At 55.4% G+C, this 18,638-nt stretch overlaps 1 protein-coding gene across 1 annotated transcript; it reads left to right on the top strand.

Moving 5' to 3' along the window:
- Window positions 1-6,089: 6,089 nt before the first annotated feature.
- On the top strand, window positions 6,090-14,720 carry LOC104504558 (uridine-cytidine kinase 2-like; the record flags this gene model as incomplete). Its single annotated transcript, XM_010152661.1, is given in 7 exon segments — window positions 6,090-6,138; window positions 6,140-6,335; window positions 7,254-7,350; window positions 8,149-8,291; window positions 11,603-11,700; window positions 13,714-13,762; window positions 14,301-14,720. Coding segments are annotated over 7 exon segments (772 nt in total), but the record flags the coding sequence as incomplete, so codon positions are not given.
- Window positions 14,721-18,638: the final 3,918 nt, after the last annotated feature.

Below are 18,638 nucleotides of genomic sequence, written 5' to 3'. Positions count from 1 at the left end.
ACCCAACAGTGACCCATGGGAATGGGACTAGCAGGGATTCCAGTGGTCCTGTGTCTGTTCAGCACCATTTCCCAGGGATGTTTCGTGGCTGGCAGGAGCCCTGAATCACAGGGTCTGCCTTGTTAAATGCTGATGTCAATACATGCTAGAGACCCGTCAAACTTTCTGGTAGAGCGCTGTTCTGCGCCAGCCCCTGATCAGTCGGATACACAGGACGTTTTGATGGCTCAGCCCTTTCCTGTGACACACTGAATATGTGTGGGTTTGTGCAGAGCCTGCTTGCCATAGTCCTGTGGACTCAGCCAGGTCCAGGCTATGGAGCAGCGGGGCTCGAGGGAATATATCCTACATCTAAAACCTCCTCCTCACACATAATCTGTGTTCAGATCCTCTGTGTGTGCCTGTGTATGTTCCAGCCCAGGATTGCTCATCACATCCCAGGGTGAGTGAACAGAAACCTGGCTATCCCAGTCCCGCACTGGTTGGCCTGTGGCTCACAAAGGGAAAGGCAGGAATGGTGAACCTTCCTGGGAAAGCTCTGGGTGGAGGCCTTAGGCTTTTGGTACGAGAATAGCAAGTTTCCAGTCCCAGCGCTGCCGTACGGATGTGCTCCATTAGGACTGGAAAGGATTGCGTGGGTGATGAACTAGCTCCCTGCAGTTGCAGGCAGGCATTTAATAGATGCTCTGGGGCCCTTCCCAATTTGGTATCTGTTCTGTGTGCCACCCCAGTCCACCAAGCACTTCCTAATACTCTGTAATTAACATAATCTTACAAGAAGAGACCAAAATCCCTAACTGGTGTGCTGCAGGAGATAAACTGGAGAGAAGGGCAGCCCTGATTTCAGCGACCCAGTTGAGTAAATTACCCTTGTGATGCCCGGAAAGGGAACCATGCTACAGAGAAATGCAACAAGTAATCCCAGTGGTCCCCGATGTGGGAAAATCCTGCCATATCCCAGAACTGGAGACTGTTTTAGCCACAAGCATGTGGTTAAGGATGCCCCAAACAGGCTCCTGTGGATGCAAAGCCATCGACAGCTCCTGCAAAACCTGCTCACATCCAGATCCTACAGGAAGAGGGTTATGGCAGTGGTGTTCCTAGAGATAACCTCGGGGCTTCTCTCCCTGGTGGGATTCGAGTGCTGCAGTCTGTCCTTGCTCCAGGCAGTAGCGTTTGGTGTGGGCCAAGGTTTTTTTGGGGAAGACTCTCCTCGTGAGGAGCAGCATCTTGGCTCAGGGCGAGCAGCCTGCAGCAGCGGCAGAAGTCTCTGCCTCTTCCTTCCACGCTGGAGCCCAGCACGTGCCTCTCCTGGTAGCTCTTGCTTCTGGCGCAGCTCTTCTCCCTTTCCCTGCTCCTGAGGGGACTGGCAGCTTTGGTCCGTCTTTAGGGCTGGAATTGCCTTATCTGGCATAAGTCGCTTTTGCTTGGTGTCTGGTGTGGAGCCCTTGGGAGGATGGGGGGGTCCTCCCTGCTGCTGTATTGGGAGCTGAGCGAGCTGCTTGGTGTAGACATCCCTCTGCAATGACAGGCTCCCTAAGGATGGATGGACTGCTCTGAGCCACTGGGTTTTGGCATATCCACGTACAAAAGGCGTACAGATTCCTCCTAGCCCAAGATGAGCTCTTTTTTTTTTTTTTTTTTTTTTTTTTTTTTATTACTAGCCTGGGGTAGAAGTACCTGTACTGTCCCTGGGGCTGAAAGCATCAGCTGTGTCCTGCCTGGTACCTTCACGTGGTGGTTAACCATAGCACTGTCCTCTGCCTTCTCTCTAATACCCATCTGAAGTCATAATTCACTGGCTGATCAGAGCTACCCAGGAGGGATTGTGGGATAATCTGCATAATAATGTTGGGGAATTAGTCAACTCCTGAAGAATATCTAAACAGCTGGCTATTGGCCATGAGTGAGTATGAATTACATATGTAATGTAATTAATATCTTTCAAATAAGTGTCAGGCGTAGGGCTCTAAGCACTCATCTGAGTTTCTTTCTTTGTGCACCACCTCTCTCCTTCCGGGAAAAATATGCTGGAGTTCTTTCCCAGGTGCCTTCTGCATCCTCCCCTCCCAGCAGGATAAAGCTGTACTTCTTCCCTAAACACTGGTTGTGTGCTTGGTTCAGTGGAGGAATCCTGCAGCGGCTTCTGCTCGGGGAATAACATCTCTGAGCTCTCTTCCTGGGCTGCAACGTGCAGATCTCTCCCTCCCAGCCGTCTGTGTGCGGTGTGGGTTGGTTTGCACAGCTTTCCCAGGGAGCAGCTCGAGCGCAAAGTCTGGCTCTGGGTTGCAGCCGGTTTGCTCAAACCTGGAGCTGAGGTCCCCTCGCTGCAGCGTGTGGGAAGTCACGAACGATGGCAGAGAGGTGGGGGGCTCCCTGTCGACGTGCTTGGAAAGTCCTGCATCAGTTTTGCTTGGCTAACACGGGAAAGGTCTGCTTGGCAACCACGGAGGCTCAGAGGCTGCTGTGTCCTGTCTATATTTAGTTTTAAACACATTCTGGAGGAGGGGAGGCTTTTCCTTGAGAAGGCATCCTGTTGCCGGGAGCGTGCTGCGGCTGAATCGCTACCCGCGTTCGCTTCGGGTCGTGGTGAGGTGTGCGCGGACAGCGTGGGTCTGGGGAAGGGGTTGAGTTGGAGGCAAGGAGCTCTGCCATCCCTGTCGTCCTCCTGCAGATGAGATGTGTCATGCAGGGCAGAGCTAGAGTTCCTGTGTTGGGATTCATCTATAGCATCGTGTCATCTCCCTCAAATCGTTCTGTGTTTGCCTCTGCGGCTCTGGGATTCTCAGAAGAAACAATTTTCATCTTCTCCGCTGGGAGAAGTAATAATTGGCAAAGGAAGGAATCTGAGCCCAGGTTGTCCCTTCAAGTGGCACGTGGCAGCACCACGCGTCCCCTGGGTTACCCTGCATCCAGGCTGGTAGCACCCTGGCACAGCACTTCACAGTCATGCCTTGGTCTTGGTCTTTCTGGGCATCTGCAGCCTCCCCAGGGCCTAACTGTTACCATTTCCAGTTGTTAATTAACTGATTAGCATCAGTCACGTGTACGTATGCAGCGCTGGTTTTGGGAGAAGGGGCTTCAAGCAGGGGGCGTGCGTCAGGCGTTTGGAGGGATGCTTCCTGAGGCTCGGAGTTTCTGTTCCCGCTGCATAGGGGAATTTGTAACCCGTTTCTGGTTTTTCTTCCCCCTTAACGTAGGGTGTTTATCAACCAAGGGGAAAAACTGCCTGTCCAGCTGCAGGAGGTGTTCAGTGGCACCAGGGAACGCCTCTGGTGAACCATTCTTGTTTCCATCACAAATGAGCGTGAGGAAAGGAAAAACCTTCACTTAGACCTTGCTGAGGTTGCTGTCCCACGAAGGCAAGCTGAATGCAACCCTTAGGCTGGAGGAATGTGCCATGTCCCTGCTGTCCCCATGTCCCGCTGCAGGTATAACGTGTCAGCGGTGCCCTGGCCCGCACCTTCCGTCTTTTCCCGAGACCAGGGTGGGACGTGTGTCTCTTCCCAGAGGGGACATCCCTGCCCATCCAGGCAGCATAGTACCCTGAGCCTGCTCCTGAGAGCAGAGGATGTCCTTGTGGTCGTCTTTCTCCACCGCTTCCAATAGCTCTCCAAAGCCCGCTGGAGAAAAGGAAAGGGTCCGTAGCATCTGCCTGGGTGCTTTGGCAAGAGGCACTTGCTGCTCCAGAGCTTTGGATGGTACATGCAGCCTGGATACGCTCCGATCCTCATCCTGGGCCCCGGTGGGAGGACATATTCCTGCCTCCAGCTGCCGAGGGCTACTTTCTGCTTGGGTTTTTCTCACCATCGGGTGTCTCGAGCTGCGGGGGGCTATGGAACAGGAGGGTGATTTTTCTGAGCTGACGGGGACTCTCCTCCATTTTCCAGGTTCAGTTCCCTGAGGTTAGTGTGCATAAGGTAGAAGAAAGACTGGCAGGAGCTGTCTGATGCCCTCCGGGGATTTTTATTGTCCATTCACATGCTGAGGTCCGAGGGGAGAGTGTGAGTGCAACTGGTGTATTGCTTTTACTGATCCAAAATAAAGGAGCTCTGCTCCCTCCCCCGGGCCGGGGAAAGCAGTTTCTGGTGCAGATCCGTATGGAGTCTGGGGATCTGTCAAGGTGGCTGTGCTGGAAGATGGTTTATTCCTCATTGCAAAGGGCCTGGGAAGTTTGGTGGACTTGGCAGCTGCGGCCAAGGCTGAACCCCGCTGCTCCGCATCCCCTCGCTGCACGGGACGGCAGCAGCATCGGGAGGGGGAGCAGGGAGGAAGAGTGGAGGAGAGGCAGTGTGAACGCCCTGTTTTTCTGAAACCTATGGGATACAGCTGGATAAGTAACAGGGCTGATGCAGGATGTGGGGAGTGGGAAAACAGAGGAAATGGAGAATGGGCCCTGGCTTTGTGTCGGCGCGTGCCGAAGGGCGAGCGACTGGCACTGGCTCGCAGTGCTTTGTTCTGGGTGGTAGCGGCTCGCTGCAGGGCAGGGCTGCCGACGTGGCTCGGGAAGCACAACTTGCCAGCCGTGAGAGGTTGGAGAAGAAGTTGGGATGCTGGGGGAGAACCCCATCCGTGACCCAAAACCCAAACTTGTGTCCCGGGACTGCTGTCGGGCAGCCAGAGCCGGTTCTCTCCGCAGCAGCGCTGTGTGCGGAGCCTCTCCAGCTGCGCCGGGGCTGACTCACAGCGCGGCGGTCACAGCCAAGTCAGGTCAGCCCGGCCTGGAGGGGAAGAGACGGCCTCTAGGGACGGGAATGCCGTCAAATCTTCCAGCTTCACAGGCAAACAGCCTTGCCCTCTGCCTGCCGGGCTGACCTCCTCTGCCAGGCACGCATTCCCCTCCCTGTTCCCTCTCACCACTGCTGTCTTCAGCTCTGCATCTGGAGGTTGCCAGCCAGGTATGGAGCAGATGGTGGAGCCAGTGGGAGCATGGAAAGAGCCAAGGGAAGGCTGGGAAGGCAGGCTGGGACAAGCAAAACCTCTCTTTGCAAGGCGGAGCACTCAGCAGAGAGTATTTGCTGCAGATCCTGGCCTCTGTGACCACAAGCATGATTCCCAGGAGGTGAAGCAGCTCCGTTTGGCCCCCGGAGCACCTCCTTCTCCCCCACAAGTGGATGCTGCAGAGCAGGGCTCCCGCAGGCAGCAGCGCACTCCCCTGCCGGCCTGACCTTGGCTCTCGCTGGCCGGGGCAAGTGTGCTGGCTGCCAGGTAGTGATGCAGTTAACGCCGTTGTGTTGCACAGCAGCCAAGGGCTTGTATGACTAAGGAGAAGGGACTCAAGCAGGCTTTGGGATTTGTCCACCAAGCTGGACTCCAATTCGTGTCATGATGGCAGGGTCCGGCGTGACCCTCAGCCACGCAGCCGGTGTCTGTGGGGTGCCAGGAGTTGCTGCCGGTGCCCAGCCCGCTCCCTACAGCGTGAGGTGCCAGTCCCTGTGCCAGCAGTGCTCGTGGGGATCTTGGACCGGCAGTCAGAGCCACGTGGCTCGTTAGCCGTTGGCTCAGCAGTGCCCTTAGCCTCGCTGTGCCAAGAGGCACCAGGATATGATCGTGGCTGTTCCTCCTAGCCCTGGCAGCTGTGGCAAAGATCCCTGATAAACTCACAGGGCTCTCTTCCCCGTGTCTTTTCATCCTGGACTTTGTTTAAGGTGTGAAAACAACCTGGCTCTCCCTCTCTGAGGACTCTCTCCCTCCCTGCCTATGCTGTGGTGGGGGTTTTGGGCTGGGTTTGGGGGAACCAAGGTGCTGAGGCTGCCTCCCAGGGAGGAGGCTCAGGCTCTGTGCCAGATGCAGCTCGGCTCCCTGGGAACTGCTGGACTGGCTTGGCATGGGGGAGCATGGGGGTGCAGCTAAATCCAGGCAGTAGCTGACTGGTTTCCTGCTGCCATTTGTGCCCAGAATAGGAGCTGTGGACAGGCCATAGGGATGGAGGAGAGGGAGGCAGAGAGCAAGCTTGGTGCTGCTTTCACGCTGAAGGGCCCCACGGTGATGCCTCTGGAGGTCTTTTCCCTTGGTGGCTTTGGGCTGTGCCTTTGAAAGGACCAGGAATTCTCAGCTGGAGGTCCACAAGCAGTGCCCCATGCACCCAGGAATGGCTGTTACTTGTGGACATCCTCCCTACGTGGCTCAGACACCGCTTGCTGCTGACTTGCCTCCTTTGCTGTTCCTTTCCCAGTCCTCCGTATGCTCCAAGATCGTCCAGCTGCTGGGCCAGAACGAGGTGGACTATCGCCAGAAACAGGTGGTGATCGTGAGCCAAGACAGCTTCTACCGGGTGCTCACCTCGGAGCAGAAATCCAAAGCACTCAAAGGCCAGTTCAATTTTGACCACCCAGGTGAATGGAGAACAGTGCTGGGGCTTTACCATGCCGGAGGGGTGAGGGCAAGGGCTGGGAGTGGGACCCCTTGCTCCACCAGCAAAGAGTTTTGCATGGATGCTGGGACTCTGTCTCTGCATGGGGCAGGAGTGTGGGTGGCTTAGTTAAGCTCTTGTGGAGCTGGGTGCGTCCCTGGCAGGCTGGCTGGGTGACCACCTGTGTCCCCTGCAGTACATCCACTGTCTCTGTTGGGGAAGAAACTGCCCCTGGGGTGGTTTAGGATGAGAAAGGGCAGGTTATGAACCCTGAAATTCCTTAAGACACTCAAAAAGCATCTGCTGATTTGAAAACCTCTCTGGTGCAGCTGGGAACCAGGGAGGTCTGGCCTGGCAACGGCCCCCTGAAGCCAGCAGCTCTGTGTCTCCCCTTCAGGGAGAGAACCGTCTTGTGCAGCTACTGTGCAGACCCCTCCACCGAGAGGGCTGTGCCGTGGCCCTACAACAGGGGCTCTTTAAGCCATCTCCAGGCTTGGTGTGGAAATTCCAGAGCCACTGTCCCTTCGTCCCCATGAGGACAATGACCAGAGGCAGTGAGAACTGAGCAAACAGAGCCCTGTCTGTCCAGCCACTTGAGGCTGGAACACTGCTCCAGTCTCTCTGAGGGCTGGAGCCCTGGAGGAGAGCCTTCCCGAGCCTGGGCTGTCAGCGCCACCATACAAGGGCAGTATTGATCTCTGCGGGCCAGATCCCAGGGTGATGTAAAGTATTCAAGGTCCCCAAAAGCTGGGCTTGGCTATGCCCATGGGGATGTGCTGGGCTTTGATCTTGAGTCTGCATTGATCTGTGCCCAGTGTGGGGTGCTGGTGGCTCTGGCAAGGCGTCTGGTGGGTGGGAGAGGTTGCAAAGCTGCCTCGGGTAACATTTCCTCTCTCCTCAGATGCCTTTGACAACGAGCTCATCGTGAAAACACTCAAAGAGATCACGGAAGGGAAGACGGTCCAGATTCCTGTCTATGACTTTGTCTCCCACTCCAGGTCTAACAGCTGCTCCTGTCTCGCTGTGCCTCTGCTAACGCCCTGCGGCGCAGCACGCAGCCCCGCCAGCCCAAACCGCCTGCCCCTCCGCTTGCGCCCGCTCCTAGGCACCTGACGTGCCAACCGAAAGCGTCAGTCCAGACCCCTTGGTTATAGAGGATCCAGGGCAGATACAGGCGCAGTCTGAGGGTCTGGAAAGCTGCACAGCCATGCAGTGACATCCAGGCATCAGCGCAGGGGGGTTATGATCCCCCTTTTTCTTCCCCAGTCCACACTTCCTCTCCCCATAAACTCTGTGTTTGCAGCTTTAACAAGCATTCTAGGCTCAAACAGCCCAGCAGTGCCAGGAAAGGAGGAGGACGACAGTTGTTGCTGCTGTAGCTCTTCTCTTGCGTGTCTGGCTTGTTTTCGCATGCCTGTGTTGGTTGTGAATGGCGTGGCCCTGCTCCATTTCCCACAAAAGCGCTGTGCTGTCAGGGGAGTGCTGCCCGCTTCCCAGGGGAGCGGTGCTGGCCCGTGCAGGTTCCCATGGGTCAAGTCCCCCTGCATGGGCTTTCTGGCTTGGCACATAACACTGGGAAGCAGCAGCTGGCCGAGGTGGGGGGAGGAGGGCTGGTCTGCCTCCTGCTCTGCTGTTTGTCCTTCTGGGAAACGTATGTATGCCTTGGATTCCCTTCACCGTGGTGGGGCTGGTCTGCCCTCTCCCTGGTGCAGCAGTGATGTCCCGGGGTTGGAGCAGCGCTTAGGAGCACCGCTGTTTCCCCACACAAGCATATTTTAACTCCTTCTCTCTCCTAGGAAAGAGGAGACGGTGACCGTGTACCCTGCCGACGTGGTGCTCTTCGAAGGCATCCTGGCCTTCTACAGCCAGGAGGTGCGGGATCTCTTCCGCATGAAGCTCTTTGTGGACACGGACGCAGACACCCGGCTGTCCCGCAGAGGTGAGGCCCTTGTGCCTTGTGCAGCAGGGACAGAGGTGTCGCTGCGGTCAGCAGGTACCTGCAGGGAAGGGTGCACTGGACCGGGCAAAGCATCCCGACAGTTCAGTTGGAAGGCAGTGCCTGCTGGATCCGCTCAGGGCCTGCGGTGTGGGTGTGATCCGCGGATGGCGTTTGGGTGCGGGGGTGTCTGTCGGGGATGGCGCAGTGCAGATAACGAGTCTTGTTGTACATCTCAGTCTGTGGGAGCACAGCCAGCGCAGAGTGGGGTCTCTCTGTGGTACTCGGCACTGGGGGTGTTGGCTTTGGGGGCAAAGAGCCCTAGAGACCAGAATCGCAGAATGGTTTGGGTCGGAAGGGACCTTAAAGATCATCCAGTTCCATGCCATGGGCAGGGACACCTTCTGCTAGACCAGGTTGCTCCAAGCCTCGTCCAGCCTGGCCTTGGACACTTCCAGGGATGGGGCATCCACAGCTTCTCTGGGCAACCTGTCCCAGAGAAGACCTTCCCACCTTCTCCGTGAGGAATATCTCTCTCCAGGACTCCCCATGGCTTGGCAGCTGACACAGGAAGGGCTCCAGCTCTGCAGGGTCTGCATGCCTTGAGATCATTTCAAAGCAGCCTTTGGGAGTGGGGTCACTAGTGCAGCACCCGGATGACTAAGAAAGCATTTGGGCACTCTTGGGGCAGAATTCAGTTCTGTCTGGACTGTCCCTACCCCTGCCTGGCTTCGACGGACTCCACAGGGTGTCTGGAGATGCATAAGATGACTTAGAGGAGGGATCCCACCTGGACCTCTGTGCTCTGACGAGAGGAGCATGTGTCTGTGTCAGCCTGGGACTGCTTGTGTGCATGGGACTGTTGTACCCTGCGAGGGAACTGGTCTTGCCTGCCCTCCTGCTGTCAGACCAGACAAATAGACAGCCTCCGCCCCTGTTGGGATGCCATCAGTGCTGATTAAAATCTCCTTTTTACGCATCCTTCTTGACCCTGCCCACTGTTCTTGCATGACTCATCCTGGGAGGTGACAGCGCAGTCATTGCAGGGAGACGGATTAGGAGGTCACGGATATGTATTTGCAAGATCCCGCAATGTGAGCCTTATCCCTTAAGCAGACTGTGCTGCGCTGGCTCTTGGGTTCACAGCCAGCCACAGGGTAGCACACATTTTTGGCAGTGCCCTGGGTGTCGGTGTCGTGGCGCTGCGAGTTAGGGCAACTCATCCTGGTAGGGAACTGGCCACGTGGCAGTGTCCTCGCCTGCTGTCACCAGTTGGTGGGACCGCTGCAGCAGCAAATCTGTTTACTGTACGTCTCCCTGGTATTTCTGGGAAAGGAGAGCTCTTGTGTGAGGTGCTGAAGGTATAATCGTGTCCCTGGCACGTAGCTGGAGGCGGCTTGTTGGGATCTTGTGTTGTGACATGGCCCTGAGTCATCTTGCTGTCTCAGAAGTCCTGAAGAGTTGCAGCAATGGGCTTTTCCGCTGGGCAGCAGTGGCAGATGAGGTTCTTGGAAGCGTAGCTGACAGCTCAGTTAATCAATAGCGCTGGGGTTCAGTACGTGCAACTGGTGCTGTCCCCGTCCCGGCACCTCTCCCAAGAAAAACGCCGCTATCAGAGCACAAGGGGCAAGTCGGGTGCCTCAAACAGCCTGATCTGTGAAAAAATGATTCTGGCTGAGGTCCCTCTTGGTGCCTGTCAAACAAAGACCAAGTGGGGTGTCATGTGCATGTTTTGGGCCCAGTTTGAGTGATGGCTGTGGATGGCTGCCCATCCTTGGGGCGTTTGCCTGCCCTGCGAGTAGAGGGTGATGCTTCTAGATAAGGTGTGTGGTCTTATCCTGGGCTGTGGAGACCCGTTGCTTTGGGGCTGGGTCCAGGACAGCGGGTGCTCGACTTGTGTTTGTGTGTGGGGCGATTGCCCTGCTGTGGTCCACCCTGGGAGCGAGCAGGGGAGTTTTGCCCTGTCCAGACCAGCCCCTGCAGCGTGGGCACTCGGCCTGTGCAGCTCGCAAGCCTCGTGCGCACCATCCCAGGCTGGGTGTGCTGTAAATACACCCTCGCTGCACTCCATCCCCGCCCCGGAGCAGCCAACACGCAGGGTGTGGGACCGGGGAAACAAAAGTGTCTCTGTTTTATTTTCCTTGCCTGTTTTTCTGTATTGTTTGACATGGGGCTTGCGCCCGCTCTCTAGAGAAGGCAAGGAGCTGGCTAAAGCAGGCTGAGCTGAGCTGTTCCTGGAGCAGGCAGGGAGCTGGCATGCATCCTGCTGCCAGCCCTTTCTTTCCCCATCACCTCCCCTGCACGGGGCTGCGAAAGGGCACGCTGCAGAGCTGTGGGCTGAGGGCAAACAGAGCCGTGGGGATGGTGCCAAACCAGCACTGGGAGAACAGCACTGTCCTGGCCCTGCAAGCACGCGGGCAACGGCTGCCGAGCACGCTGGCAGTGCCGTGGCTTGGCATGTGGAAAAGGCTTTCTCCAAACCCTGTGCCAGGCGCTAGCACGGCTGGGGAGAAGCCCAGCCGGCCCCTTGGGGAAAGCCAAGAGCCATCTGCTCATCCATAGAGCTGTTTTGGCTCTTCCACGTGATTTTAATTCCTTCTGAACTGGGGCACTTGTGTACACTGTTGTGGCTTCAGACCGGACATGGCAATGACCCAAATACCTCGTGCAAACAGGATGTAAAGCTGGAATGCAGAAGAAGCAGGAGGCCAGCTTGCTCTCCTGGCTTCCTCCTGAGCTGATGTCTAAGCACCTCCTTAGTTTCTGTGGGAGCCTGCTTCGCCTTCCCATCCCACTCGGCTGGGGACAGCACAAGGTACCTGGCAGGTCAGGGCGGATGGGTGAGTTTTACACTCCTCACCTCTGCAGACATGAGTTAAACTGCGCCACAATTTGTGTGTGTGAACCTCGCTGCGTTTCTGGGTGCCTCTGCACTGGGGTGACTGGGAGAATGCCCCATCCTTAGGCCAAGGGCAGGGCAGAGTGACAGGAGGGATGCGAGGGCTGAGGCTGGGAACAGTTAGGACTGGGGTGGCACTGGTTACAGCTGGAACGTGCTTGCACAGCTGAGTAGGGAGGGATGCCAAGAAAAGCCCTTGGTCAGGTCAGCCAGCCCTTGGTTCCTGGGGAAGTTTGGAAGGGGGTTAAAAGCCTGTAGTTGGGCTGGGGTGTGTGAGGACATGCGGGCAGCAGCTTCCAGGAACAGAGGCCGAGGGCACAATACCCATGTGGCTGGCCAAAGGCTGCACTGAAGGGAAGGGGGATGGAGTGATTCATGTTTCGGCTCCTGACTGTGCCTTACGTCTTCCCCGCAGTGCTACGAGACATCAGTGAGCGAGGCAGGGACCTCGAGCAGATCTTATCTCAGTACATCACCTTCGTCAAACCTGCCTTCGAGGAGTTCTGTTTGCCAGTAAGTAAGGGGAGTGACACCCACAGGAGTCTGCCAAAAATACCTTACCCAGCTCCTCAGGCAGGAGCATTTTATGCCCCAGAGCTCAGGTCAGCCTGCCTCTCCTTGTTCCCTTCCTGCAGGCACTGTCAAAAATGGGGGTGCCAGTGCTGGCCAGGTCAGGGAGAGATGGGGACTACTTGTACAGCCACTGCCTTCCTGGTGAGATGACCCTTCCCTGTGGGAAGGCTGACATGGCAAGAGGAACCCCCACCCTGCACAGGGTCTGGCGCAGCAACGCCAGGCAGCTCAGCAGATGCCAATCTGGGAGGGAAGGTCCTTGACAGCATCTAGCCAGGAAGGGGAGATCCCTGCCCTCAGGCAGTGTCTGCAGTGTTTGCCTCCTGTTTTGGGCTGTTCTGCCTGCCCTTTTCACCCTGTACTGCTGCTGGCTGGATGCTTGGGAGAGCAGGGCAGCTTCTTTGGTCTGTGCTGCGGGATGTGGCCTTGCAGGTTTTATTTTCTGGCTAGCGAGAGGTCAAGCAGACAGAAATCACTTGGGGTCAGGGTTGCAAGGTCTGCTTGGAGAACGGAAGCTGCTCTGGGAGCTGATGACTGAGGCAAGGCTCCCTGGCAGATGAGGACTTTGCATGCAGGAGACGACTGCAGTCCTGCAGGACTCGCAGGTGAAATGGCACGTTTGCAGGACTAGCTGTTGCACACCTCTGTGGCTGTCGTGGAGAGGAGCCTGTACCTTTGTTATCAAGGCTTTTCAAGCTGGTGTGGTAGTTATATGAGGGATTTTGTCTTATTCTGGAGGAACTGAGCCAGCAGAGTCCTGAAAGCTAGGAACTGCTGGCCAGGTTCACAGGCAGGAATTGAACCTGTGCCTCCAGCCTCAGGAACCTGTGTGCCTGTCTATGTGGCCAGATCTGCCCTTTCCCATAAGAGGGAGCCAATTCTTTCCGTACTTTTCCTGGATCCTGGACAGCACCCTTTTCTCTCATGCCCAGTTGTGGCTCTGGGGACCAAGGGCCAATTCCAGTGTAATCCCAGAAACGTTTTTCCTGAGGCAGGTCCATCTTGGTGCCTCCCCTCCTTGCAAGTCCCCAGCAAGGTAAATCCGCAGCACTGCAAAGCAGCAGATGTTGCATCAGTCTCTTCTGTTGAAGAGACCGTAGGGAGGATGAAATGTGAAACAAGGAGTGTAGAAAAACACCTGCTTTGTCCCTACCCACCAGCTTTGCAGTGGGCTGGTCCTACTTCCCAGCCAGTGGTGGGCTCAGCTGCAGAGCAATGGTGTGCGGGTGTCAGGCAGGCTCGGCACCCATGGCAGCTGTTACTCGACTCCTCAACCAGCTCTGGGCCCAGTTGGTTCAGCACTGAAATGATCCAGCATGTCCTGGTGATTTTTTGACATGGCTGGAAGCACCTGGAGATGTGAAATGACACCCTTCTCCCATCAGACTGGCCTGTTTACTGATGGTAGAGCTTGGCTGTCGGGAAGCTGATCAGCTGTAAAAGCTGACACAAAGGAGAAAACAGAGACTGGCACCTGCAGGTGAAAGTAGGTCAAGACTGGTGTCCTGAATCAGACCTTTTTTGCAACTAATGCTGGTAGAAAATTCTCCCTGCATCTCCAGCAGATCAAACGGCTGTGCCTTGCGTGTCCATGCAGCCCAGACGTGACAACTCTTGCACCAGGTCTGGCTGGATTCAGTGGGGAGGTTGTTCCCAAAAGCGTCAGCTGCTGGAGTCTTGCCATCATGAGGCTTTTTAATTTCAGGTTCTGTTAGGGTGCATCTTACTGAAATCTGTACGAGCCCATGAAAATGGAGTCAAGGCGCAAAGCATGGCCCTCGAAACACAGAGCAGAAGACGAGCATCCAAAATGTATTAACAGCAACGACATAGCTCCCAGTGGGTTTGGGGTTGGCAAGGGGAGGGGAAGGACCTGCCCCAAGAAGCAGGGACAACACACCAGCCTGGGGACTCTCCATTTTGCCCATAACACCCTGTGCTCTCTCCTCCCAGACCAAGAAGTACGCGGACGTGATCATTCCGAGAGGAGCGGATAATGAAGGTGAGTGGACCCAGACTCTGCTGTTACGTCCTGGCAGCTGGCTTTGAGCTGTTGCTGTTGTGGTGGAGTTAGGTGGGAGGTAGCAGGACCTGCCGCAGAGGTGACTCGGGCCACTGTCACCTGAGAGTGCCATGACCATACGCAGACTGAGATGGGCCTCTCCCCTTTGCTTCTGCCTGGAGCATTAGTGCCTGGGGGTTTGTGCTCCTCTGATTAAGCCTGGGAGCATGTCTGTGTGCAGTGCGTCCAGGCCAGCTCCTGGTTCAGCCCACACAAAGGGAAACGTGCTTCTCCAAGGCCAGGCGTGCAGCTGGGACAGACAGGTCTCCACCTGGCTGGAATCAGCCTGTCCATACTGGCTTGAGTGGCGGGCTCAGCCGGAGCAGAGGGATGAAGTCCCAGCAGGGCAGCTCCTCCACACAGGGCACCATGTGATAGGGGATAGGAGCAGGGGAGACATCCGGATTATCATCTCTGGCTTGGACCTAGTTTATTTGTCGTGATCCTAATGCAATCTTTCCCTCCCTTTTGCTCACAGTGGCCATAAACCTGATAGTGCAGCACATTCAGGACATTCTTAATGGAGGACTCAGCAAACGCCAGAGCAACGGCTACCTGAATGGCTACCCTCCTCCTCGCCAGCGGCAGCCCTCAGAGTCCAGCAGCCGGCCTCACTGACCCCGGGCGGCAGGCGTGAGGCTGGGGGCGAAGGGCGCTCGGGCGCCTGCCCCTCTGTACATACTGTACGTTCGTTCCCCCCTTATCTATTTAAGAAACCAGACGGAGATGAATGCCTTTAATTTTGTATGTTGGAAATGCCGAACGAGAAGCAGCCGGCTGCTCAGGAGCCTGGACCGCCCACAGCTCCTGGCCTTGCTCAATAACTCCTCCAGCACGGAACCGGCTATAAATCTCTATAAATATAGAATTGCTCTATTTTTGTGTAAATGCAGAATAATGTAAAATTACTTGCCATAAGGTATTTGCCAGGCTCAGTGTTGCTGGGAGGGGGCTGGGAAGAGGATCCCGGGAGATGCTGGTGTCAGGATCCTCACCTCAGAGGTGGTAAGGAAAGAAGAGCATTTGACAGCTGCTTTAGTATCGCAGTGGTCTCCATCATGGGGAAGGGACGGGCTGTGGTGGAGGTGGCAGCCTGTGTGTGGTGTGGATTTTGCGACTGGGCTGGGGTTGCCTCCTCCTGCCGTTGCTGTTCAGGTCCGAGCAGCCAGGTTTGGGCTGGCAGGCACTGCACAGTGATACTGGGAGTTGGGAGAATGATGGTTAATGCCTCCCCTGACTGTCTCTGCACCTCCAGGTCTCAGTCCCTCAACAGCATCCCTTTCTGTGTCTGACACCCCTTCCCAGCACAGGTGGGGGTCTGCTGTCACACCCTCCAACAAGGACCTGGTAGGTGATGCTGGGTATGTGAGCATATAAACCTGGCAGCCTGCATCTTTAGCAGCCCTGGCTTGGGTGGGGATGGCACATGGATACCTCCAGCTCCTCTGAAGCTTGGTGGGACTCCTAGCCAAGCCCTGCACTCAACCCTAAGCCTGGAGGTTGGCTTGCGGGAGGCCAGAGGTGTCTGTCATCCTTCATTTGGAATGGTTTTGCTTTTGGATGGGGGATTTTGCATCTGTTAAGACGTGGTTAAGGGAGAACCAGCCTCTTTTGAAAGAAAGGGGCAATAGATGAAAGGGGCTGCTGCACAGCCTGGCTGAAGGAGGGGCAGCAGTATGTAGCAGTCCCTGAGCTGTGTAGCAACCCCATATGGCACTTCCAGAGGTTCCAGCTGGGTAGCATGAAACTGGAGTCATTTGTTCCCCTTTTTTCAAGTGTGCTCTTGCCTGGCCCATGTCCCTTCCAAGGGGTCCTGGTGGAGGGTACTGTCCCTGCAGTATGCCATTCCCAGTGAGGCCCAGGGTGTGCCCTCTCTTACCCAGGGTGAGAACTGCTCTCCCCTAACCTGGTAGTGCTGCAACAGCTGTGGCCCAGGAGAGGCTGGGAGGGCACTACTGCAGGTCTGGGAATGCCTGGAGAGCAAGATAGGGCAGCTAGGCTGGGGCTCAGTTAGAGCCAGGGAAGCTCCCAGGATGTGGTGGGATAGTAGCCAGGAAAAATCCTTTAGCCCATGCCTGTGGGACTGATTTGCCTCACCAAAACCAAACTTTCATAGACATCCTACAAAGCCTGGACCAGGGACCCTTGGCCTTCCTCCCTCTAATTTTAAGTCTTTCCAGAACATTGGTTTTGCTCTATAAGGTTAAAAGCTTAAGACCTTAGACAATGCTCCATCACTCTCCAGCCCAATGTGAGCTGAGGGAAGCTTTGATTTTTATCGAAACGAACAAGAAAGGAAGCACCTTCCCCACCAACTGCTGCTGGAGCAAACAGATCCCCCCTTTATCTGTGATGGGAGCATGTCAGCCCTTTATCCCCCTCCCTGTCAGCAAACATGCCCAGATGTATGTCAGCTTTGCCATAATCAAGGGCTGGCGCTGGCTAATCCTAGGTGCAGAGGGACCAGAGCCCTGCAGAACTGGCGAGGCTTCTCAGGGCCTAAGCAGCCGAGACATCTCTCAAGATGAAATACTGGCCTCCTTTCCCCTGTAAATAAAGACAGAACGAATGGATGCTGGTGTTTCTTGTCTCCTGTTCGGTGCTGCATGTTGCTGGCTGTAGTCCCGGTGTGGAAGCAGACTTAGTCAACATTGTCTCAGTTCTGAAAGTCAAATCCAGACCTGGAGCAAAGCTCCTGGCACATACTGCTTTGGTGAAGGGAGGAAGTGCTGACGGTAGTGGCTCTGGCTTTTGGCTGACCAGCTAGTCAGCTCTCTGCAAGTCCTGATGCACACTATGGCTTGGAGTGCTTTTGTGAAACCCCTCTGTGTTCTGGGGATGGTGGAGAGATGGACAAGTTCAGCCCTTCCAGTAAGTCTCTTGAACAGATGTCAATGAATTTCATGAGGAGACCTTACAGGCAGGGTGGGATTAGCACTAGGGGGGATTCAGGCAAGGGTGAGGCTGCTTTTAGCAAACACTTGTTGGCACATCGCGTTATGTCAGCATGGATTCACGAAGGGGAAGTCCTGCTTAAGCAGTCTGATAACTGATGAATTGACTGGTTTGGTAGATAAGGGAAGAGCAGTGCATATTGTCTACCATGACTTTGGTCAGATTTTTGATATGGTCTGCCCTAAGGTCCTTGTAGCGAAGCTGTTGATGTATGGGCTGGATGAGCAGACAGGTTAAAAGGTGGCTGAATGGCTGGCCCCAAGAGTGTGGTGATCAGTGTGTGAAACCTGACTGAAGACCAGTAACTAGCGGTGTAGTCAGTACTAGGTCCAAGCCTGTCCAACATCTTCATTAAAGATCTGGATGATGGGGTAGAGTGTGCACTCGGCAAACCTGCTGCTGACACAAAACTGAGAAGTGGAGCTGGTACACCGGAGCGTTGTGCTGCCAGTGGAAAGGAAGAACAATCCCATGCACCGGAACATACTGGGGGCAACCCACCTGGAAAGCAGCACTGCAGAAAAGGCCTTGAGGGTCCTGGTTAACCATGAGCCAGCTCTGTGCCCCTGCAGCCAAGAGGGCTAATGGTATCCTGGGCTGCATGACGGGGAGTGTTTCCAGCAAGCTGATCAAGGTCATTCTTCCCCTCTGTTCACCTGAGGCCACACGTGAGTACTGTGTCCAGTTCTGGGCTCCTCAGTATAAGAGAGGCTTGGAAATACTGGAGAGGATCCAGCGGAGGGCTGCTAAGATGATGAAGGGAATGGAGGTTCTCTCCTATGAGGAAAGGGTGAGAGAACTCTGAATGTTCAGACTGGAGAAGAGAAGGTTGAGGGGAAATCTTAGGAATTTATATCAACACTGGTAGGGAGGGTGAAAAGAGAGCAGAGGCAGGGACAGGACACGAGGCAGTGGGTACAAACTGAAACACAGGAGGTTTCCTTTGCACATCAGGGAACACATGCTGTGAGGGTAACTGAGCACTAGCACGGATTGTCCAGAGATGTCGTGGAGTCTCCATCCTTGGAGATACTCAAAAGCTGTCTGGGCAAGGTCTTGGGCAACTGGCTCTAGGCAGGCCTGGCTGAGCAGGGGGATGGACAAACTGCTCTCCAGAGGTGCTTTCCAACCGCAGCCATTCTGTGAATTTTGGAGTATTTTTAGCATTAGGAAATGCAAATACTTTTCTTGTTGTTGGCCCACTCAGTCACAAACACCAGCTGTCTCTGCACACATTGGGGTGAAGGCCTTGGTAGATGACACTGGTGGGCTGCTGAGCTCCAGGTTCAGCTGGCAGATGAGCTGGCACCAGCTCTATCACTTCTCTTGTGTCCCCGACCTTGGCTATGTGTTACTGTCCCTCATCCTGGGGAATTCCAGCACAGCTGTCTGTGAAGTGGCACCTTATGTGAGACTTGAACTAGTGAACAGGGCAGTAAAAAGGCCCTGAACGTAGCAGGGAGATGGCCATGCTCTCTGTGACAATGGGTGGCTGCTTCAGGTCGTCAGGACTGAATATCCAGTCAAGGTGGATCCAAGGGCAAAGGTGACTGAGGAACAGAGACACCAAGCAGAGAGCCATGGAGAGGAGGCTCCGCCTGGTTCTCCCCATCGTGGTCTCTCCTGAGAAAAAAAATCTACGCTCAAACTGGCTTAAGCTGTCAACCAAAGTTGCATAGAGCAGCCTGGCTCGCAGCGCTGCCTTCCATGTTGCCGCTTCCCTGGATGCCCTCGGTCCCGAAATGACACGTGCTACAGGAACAATGCACTTTATTGATCTGGCAGTGCTAGAAGATGGCGAAAGCAGGCTGCTCCCAGCAGGAGTTCTGCTGAGTTTCCCAGTGTCGTGGTTTAACTCCGG

This window comes from Eurypyga helias, unplaced genomic scaffold (genome assembly GCF_000690775.1).
Source record: "Eurypyga helias isolate BGI_N326 unplaced genomic scaffold, ASM69077v1 scaffold11865, whole genome shotgun sequence".
Lineage (NCBI taxonomy): Eukaryota > Metazoa > Chordata > Aves > Eurypygiformes > Eurypygidae > Eurypyga > Eurypyga helias.
This window is presented reverse-complemented; position numbering and strand designations above follow the sequence as displayed.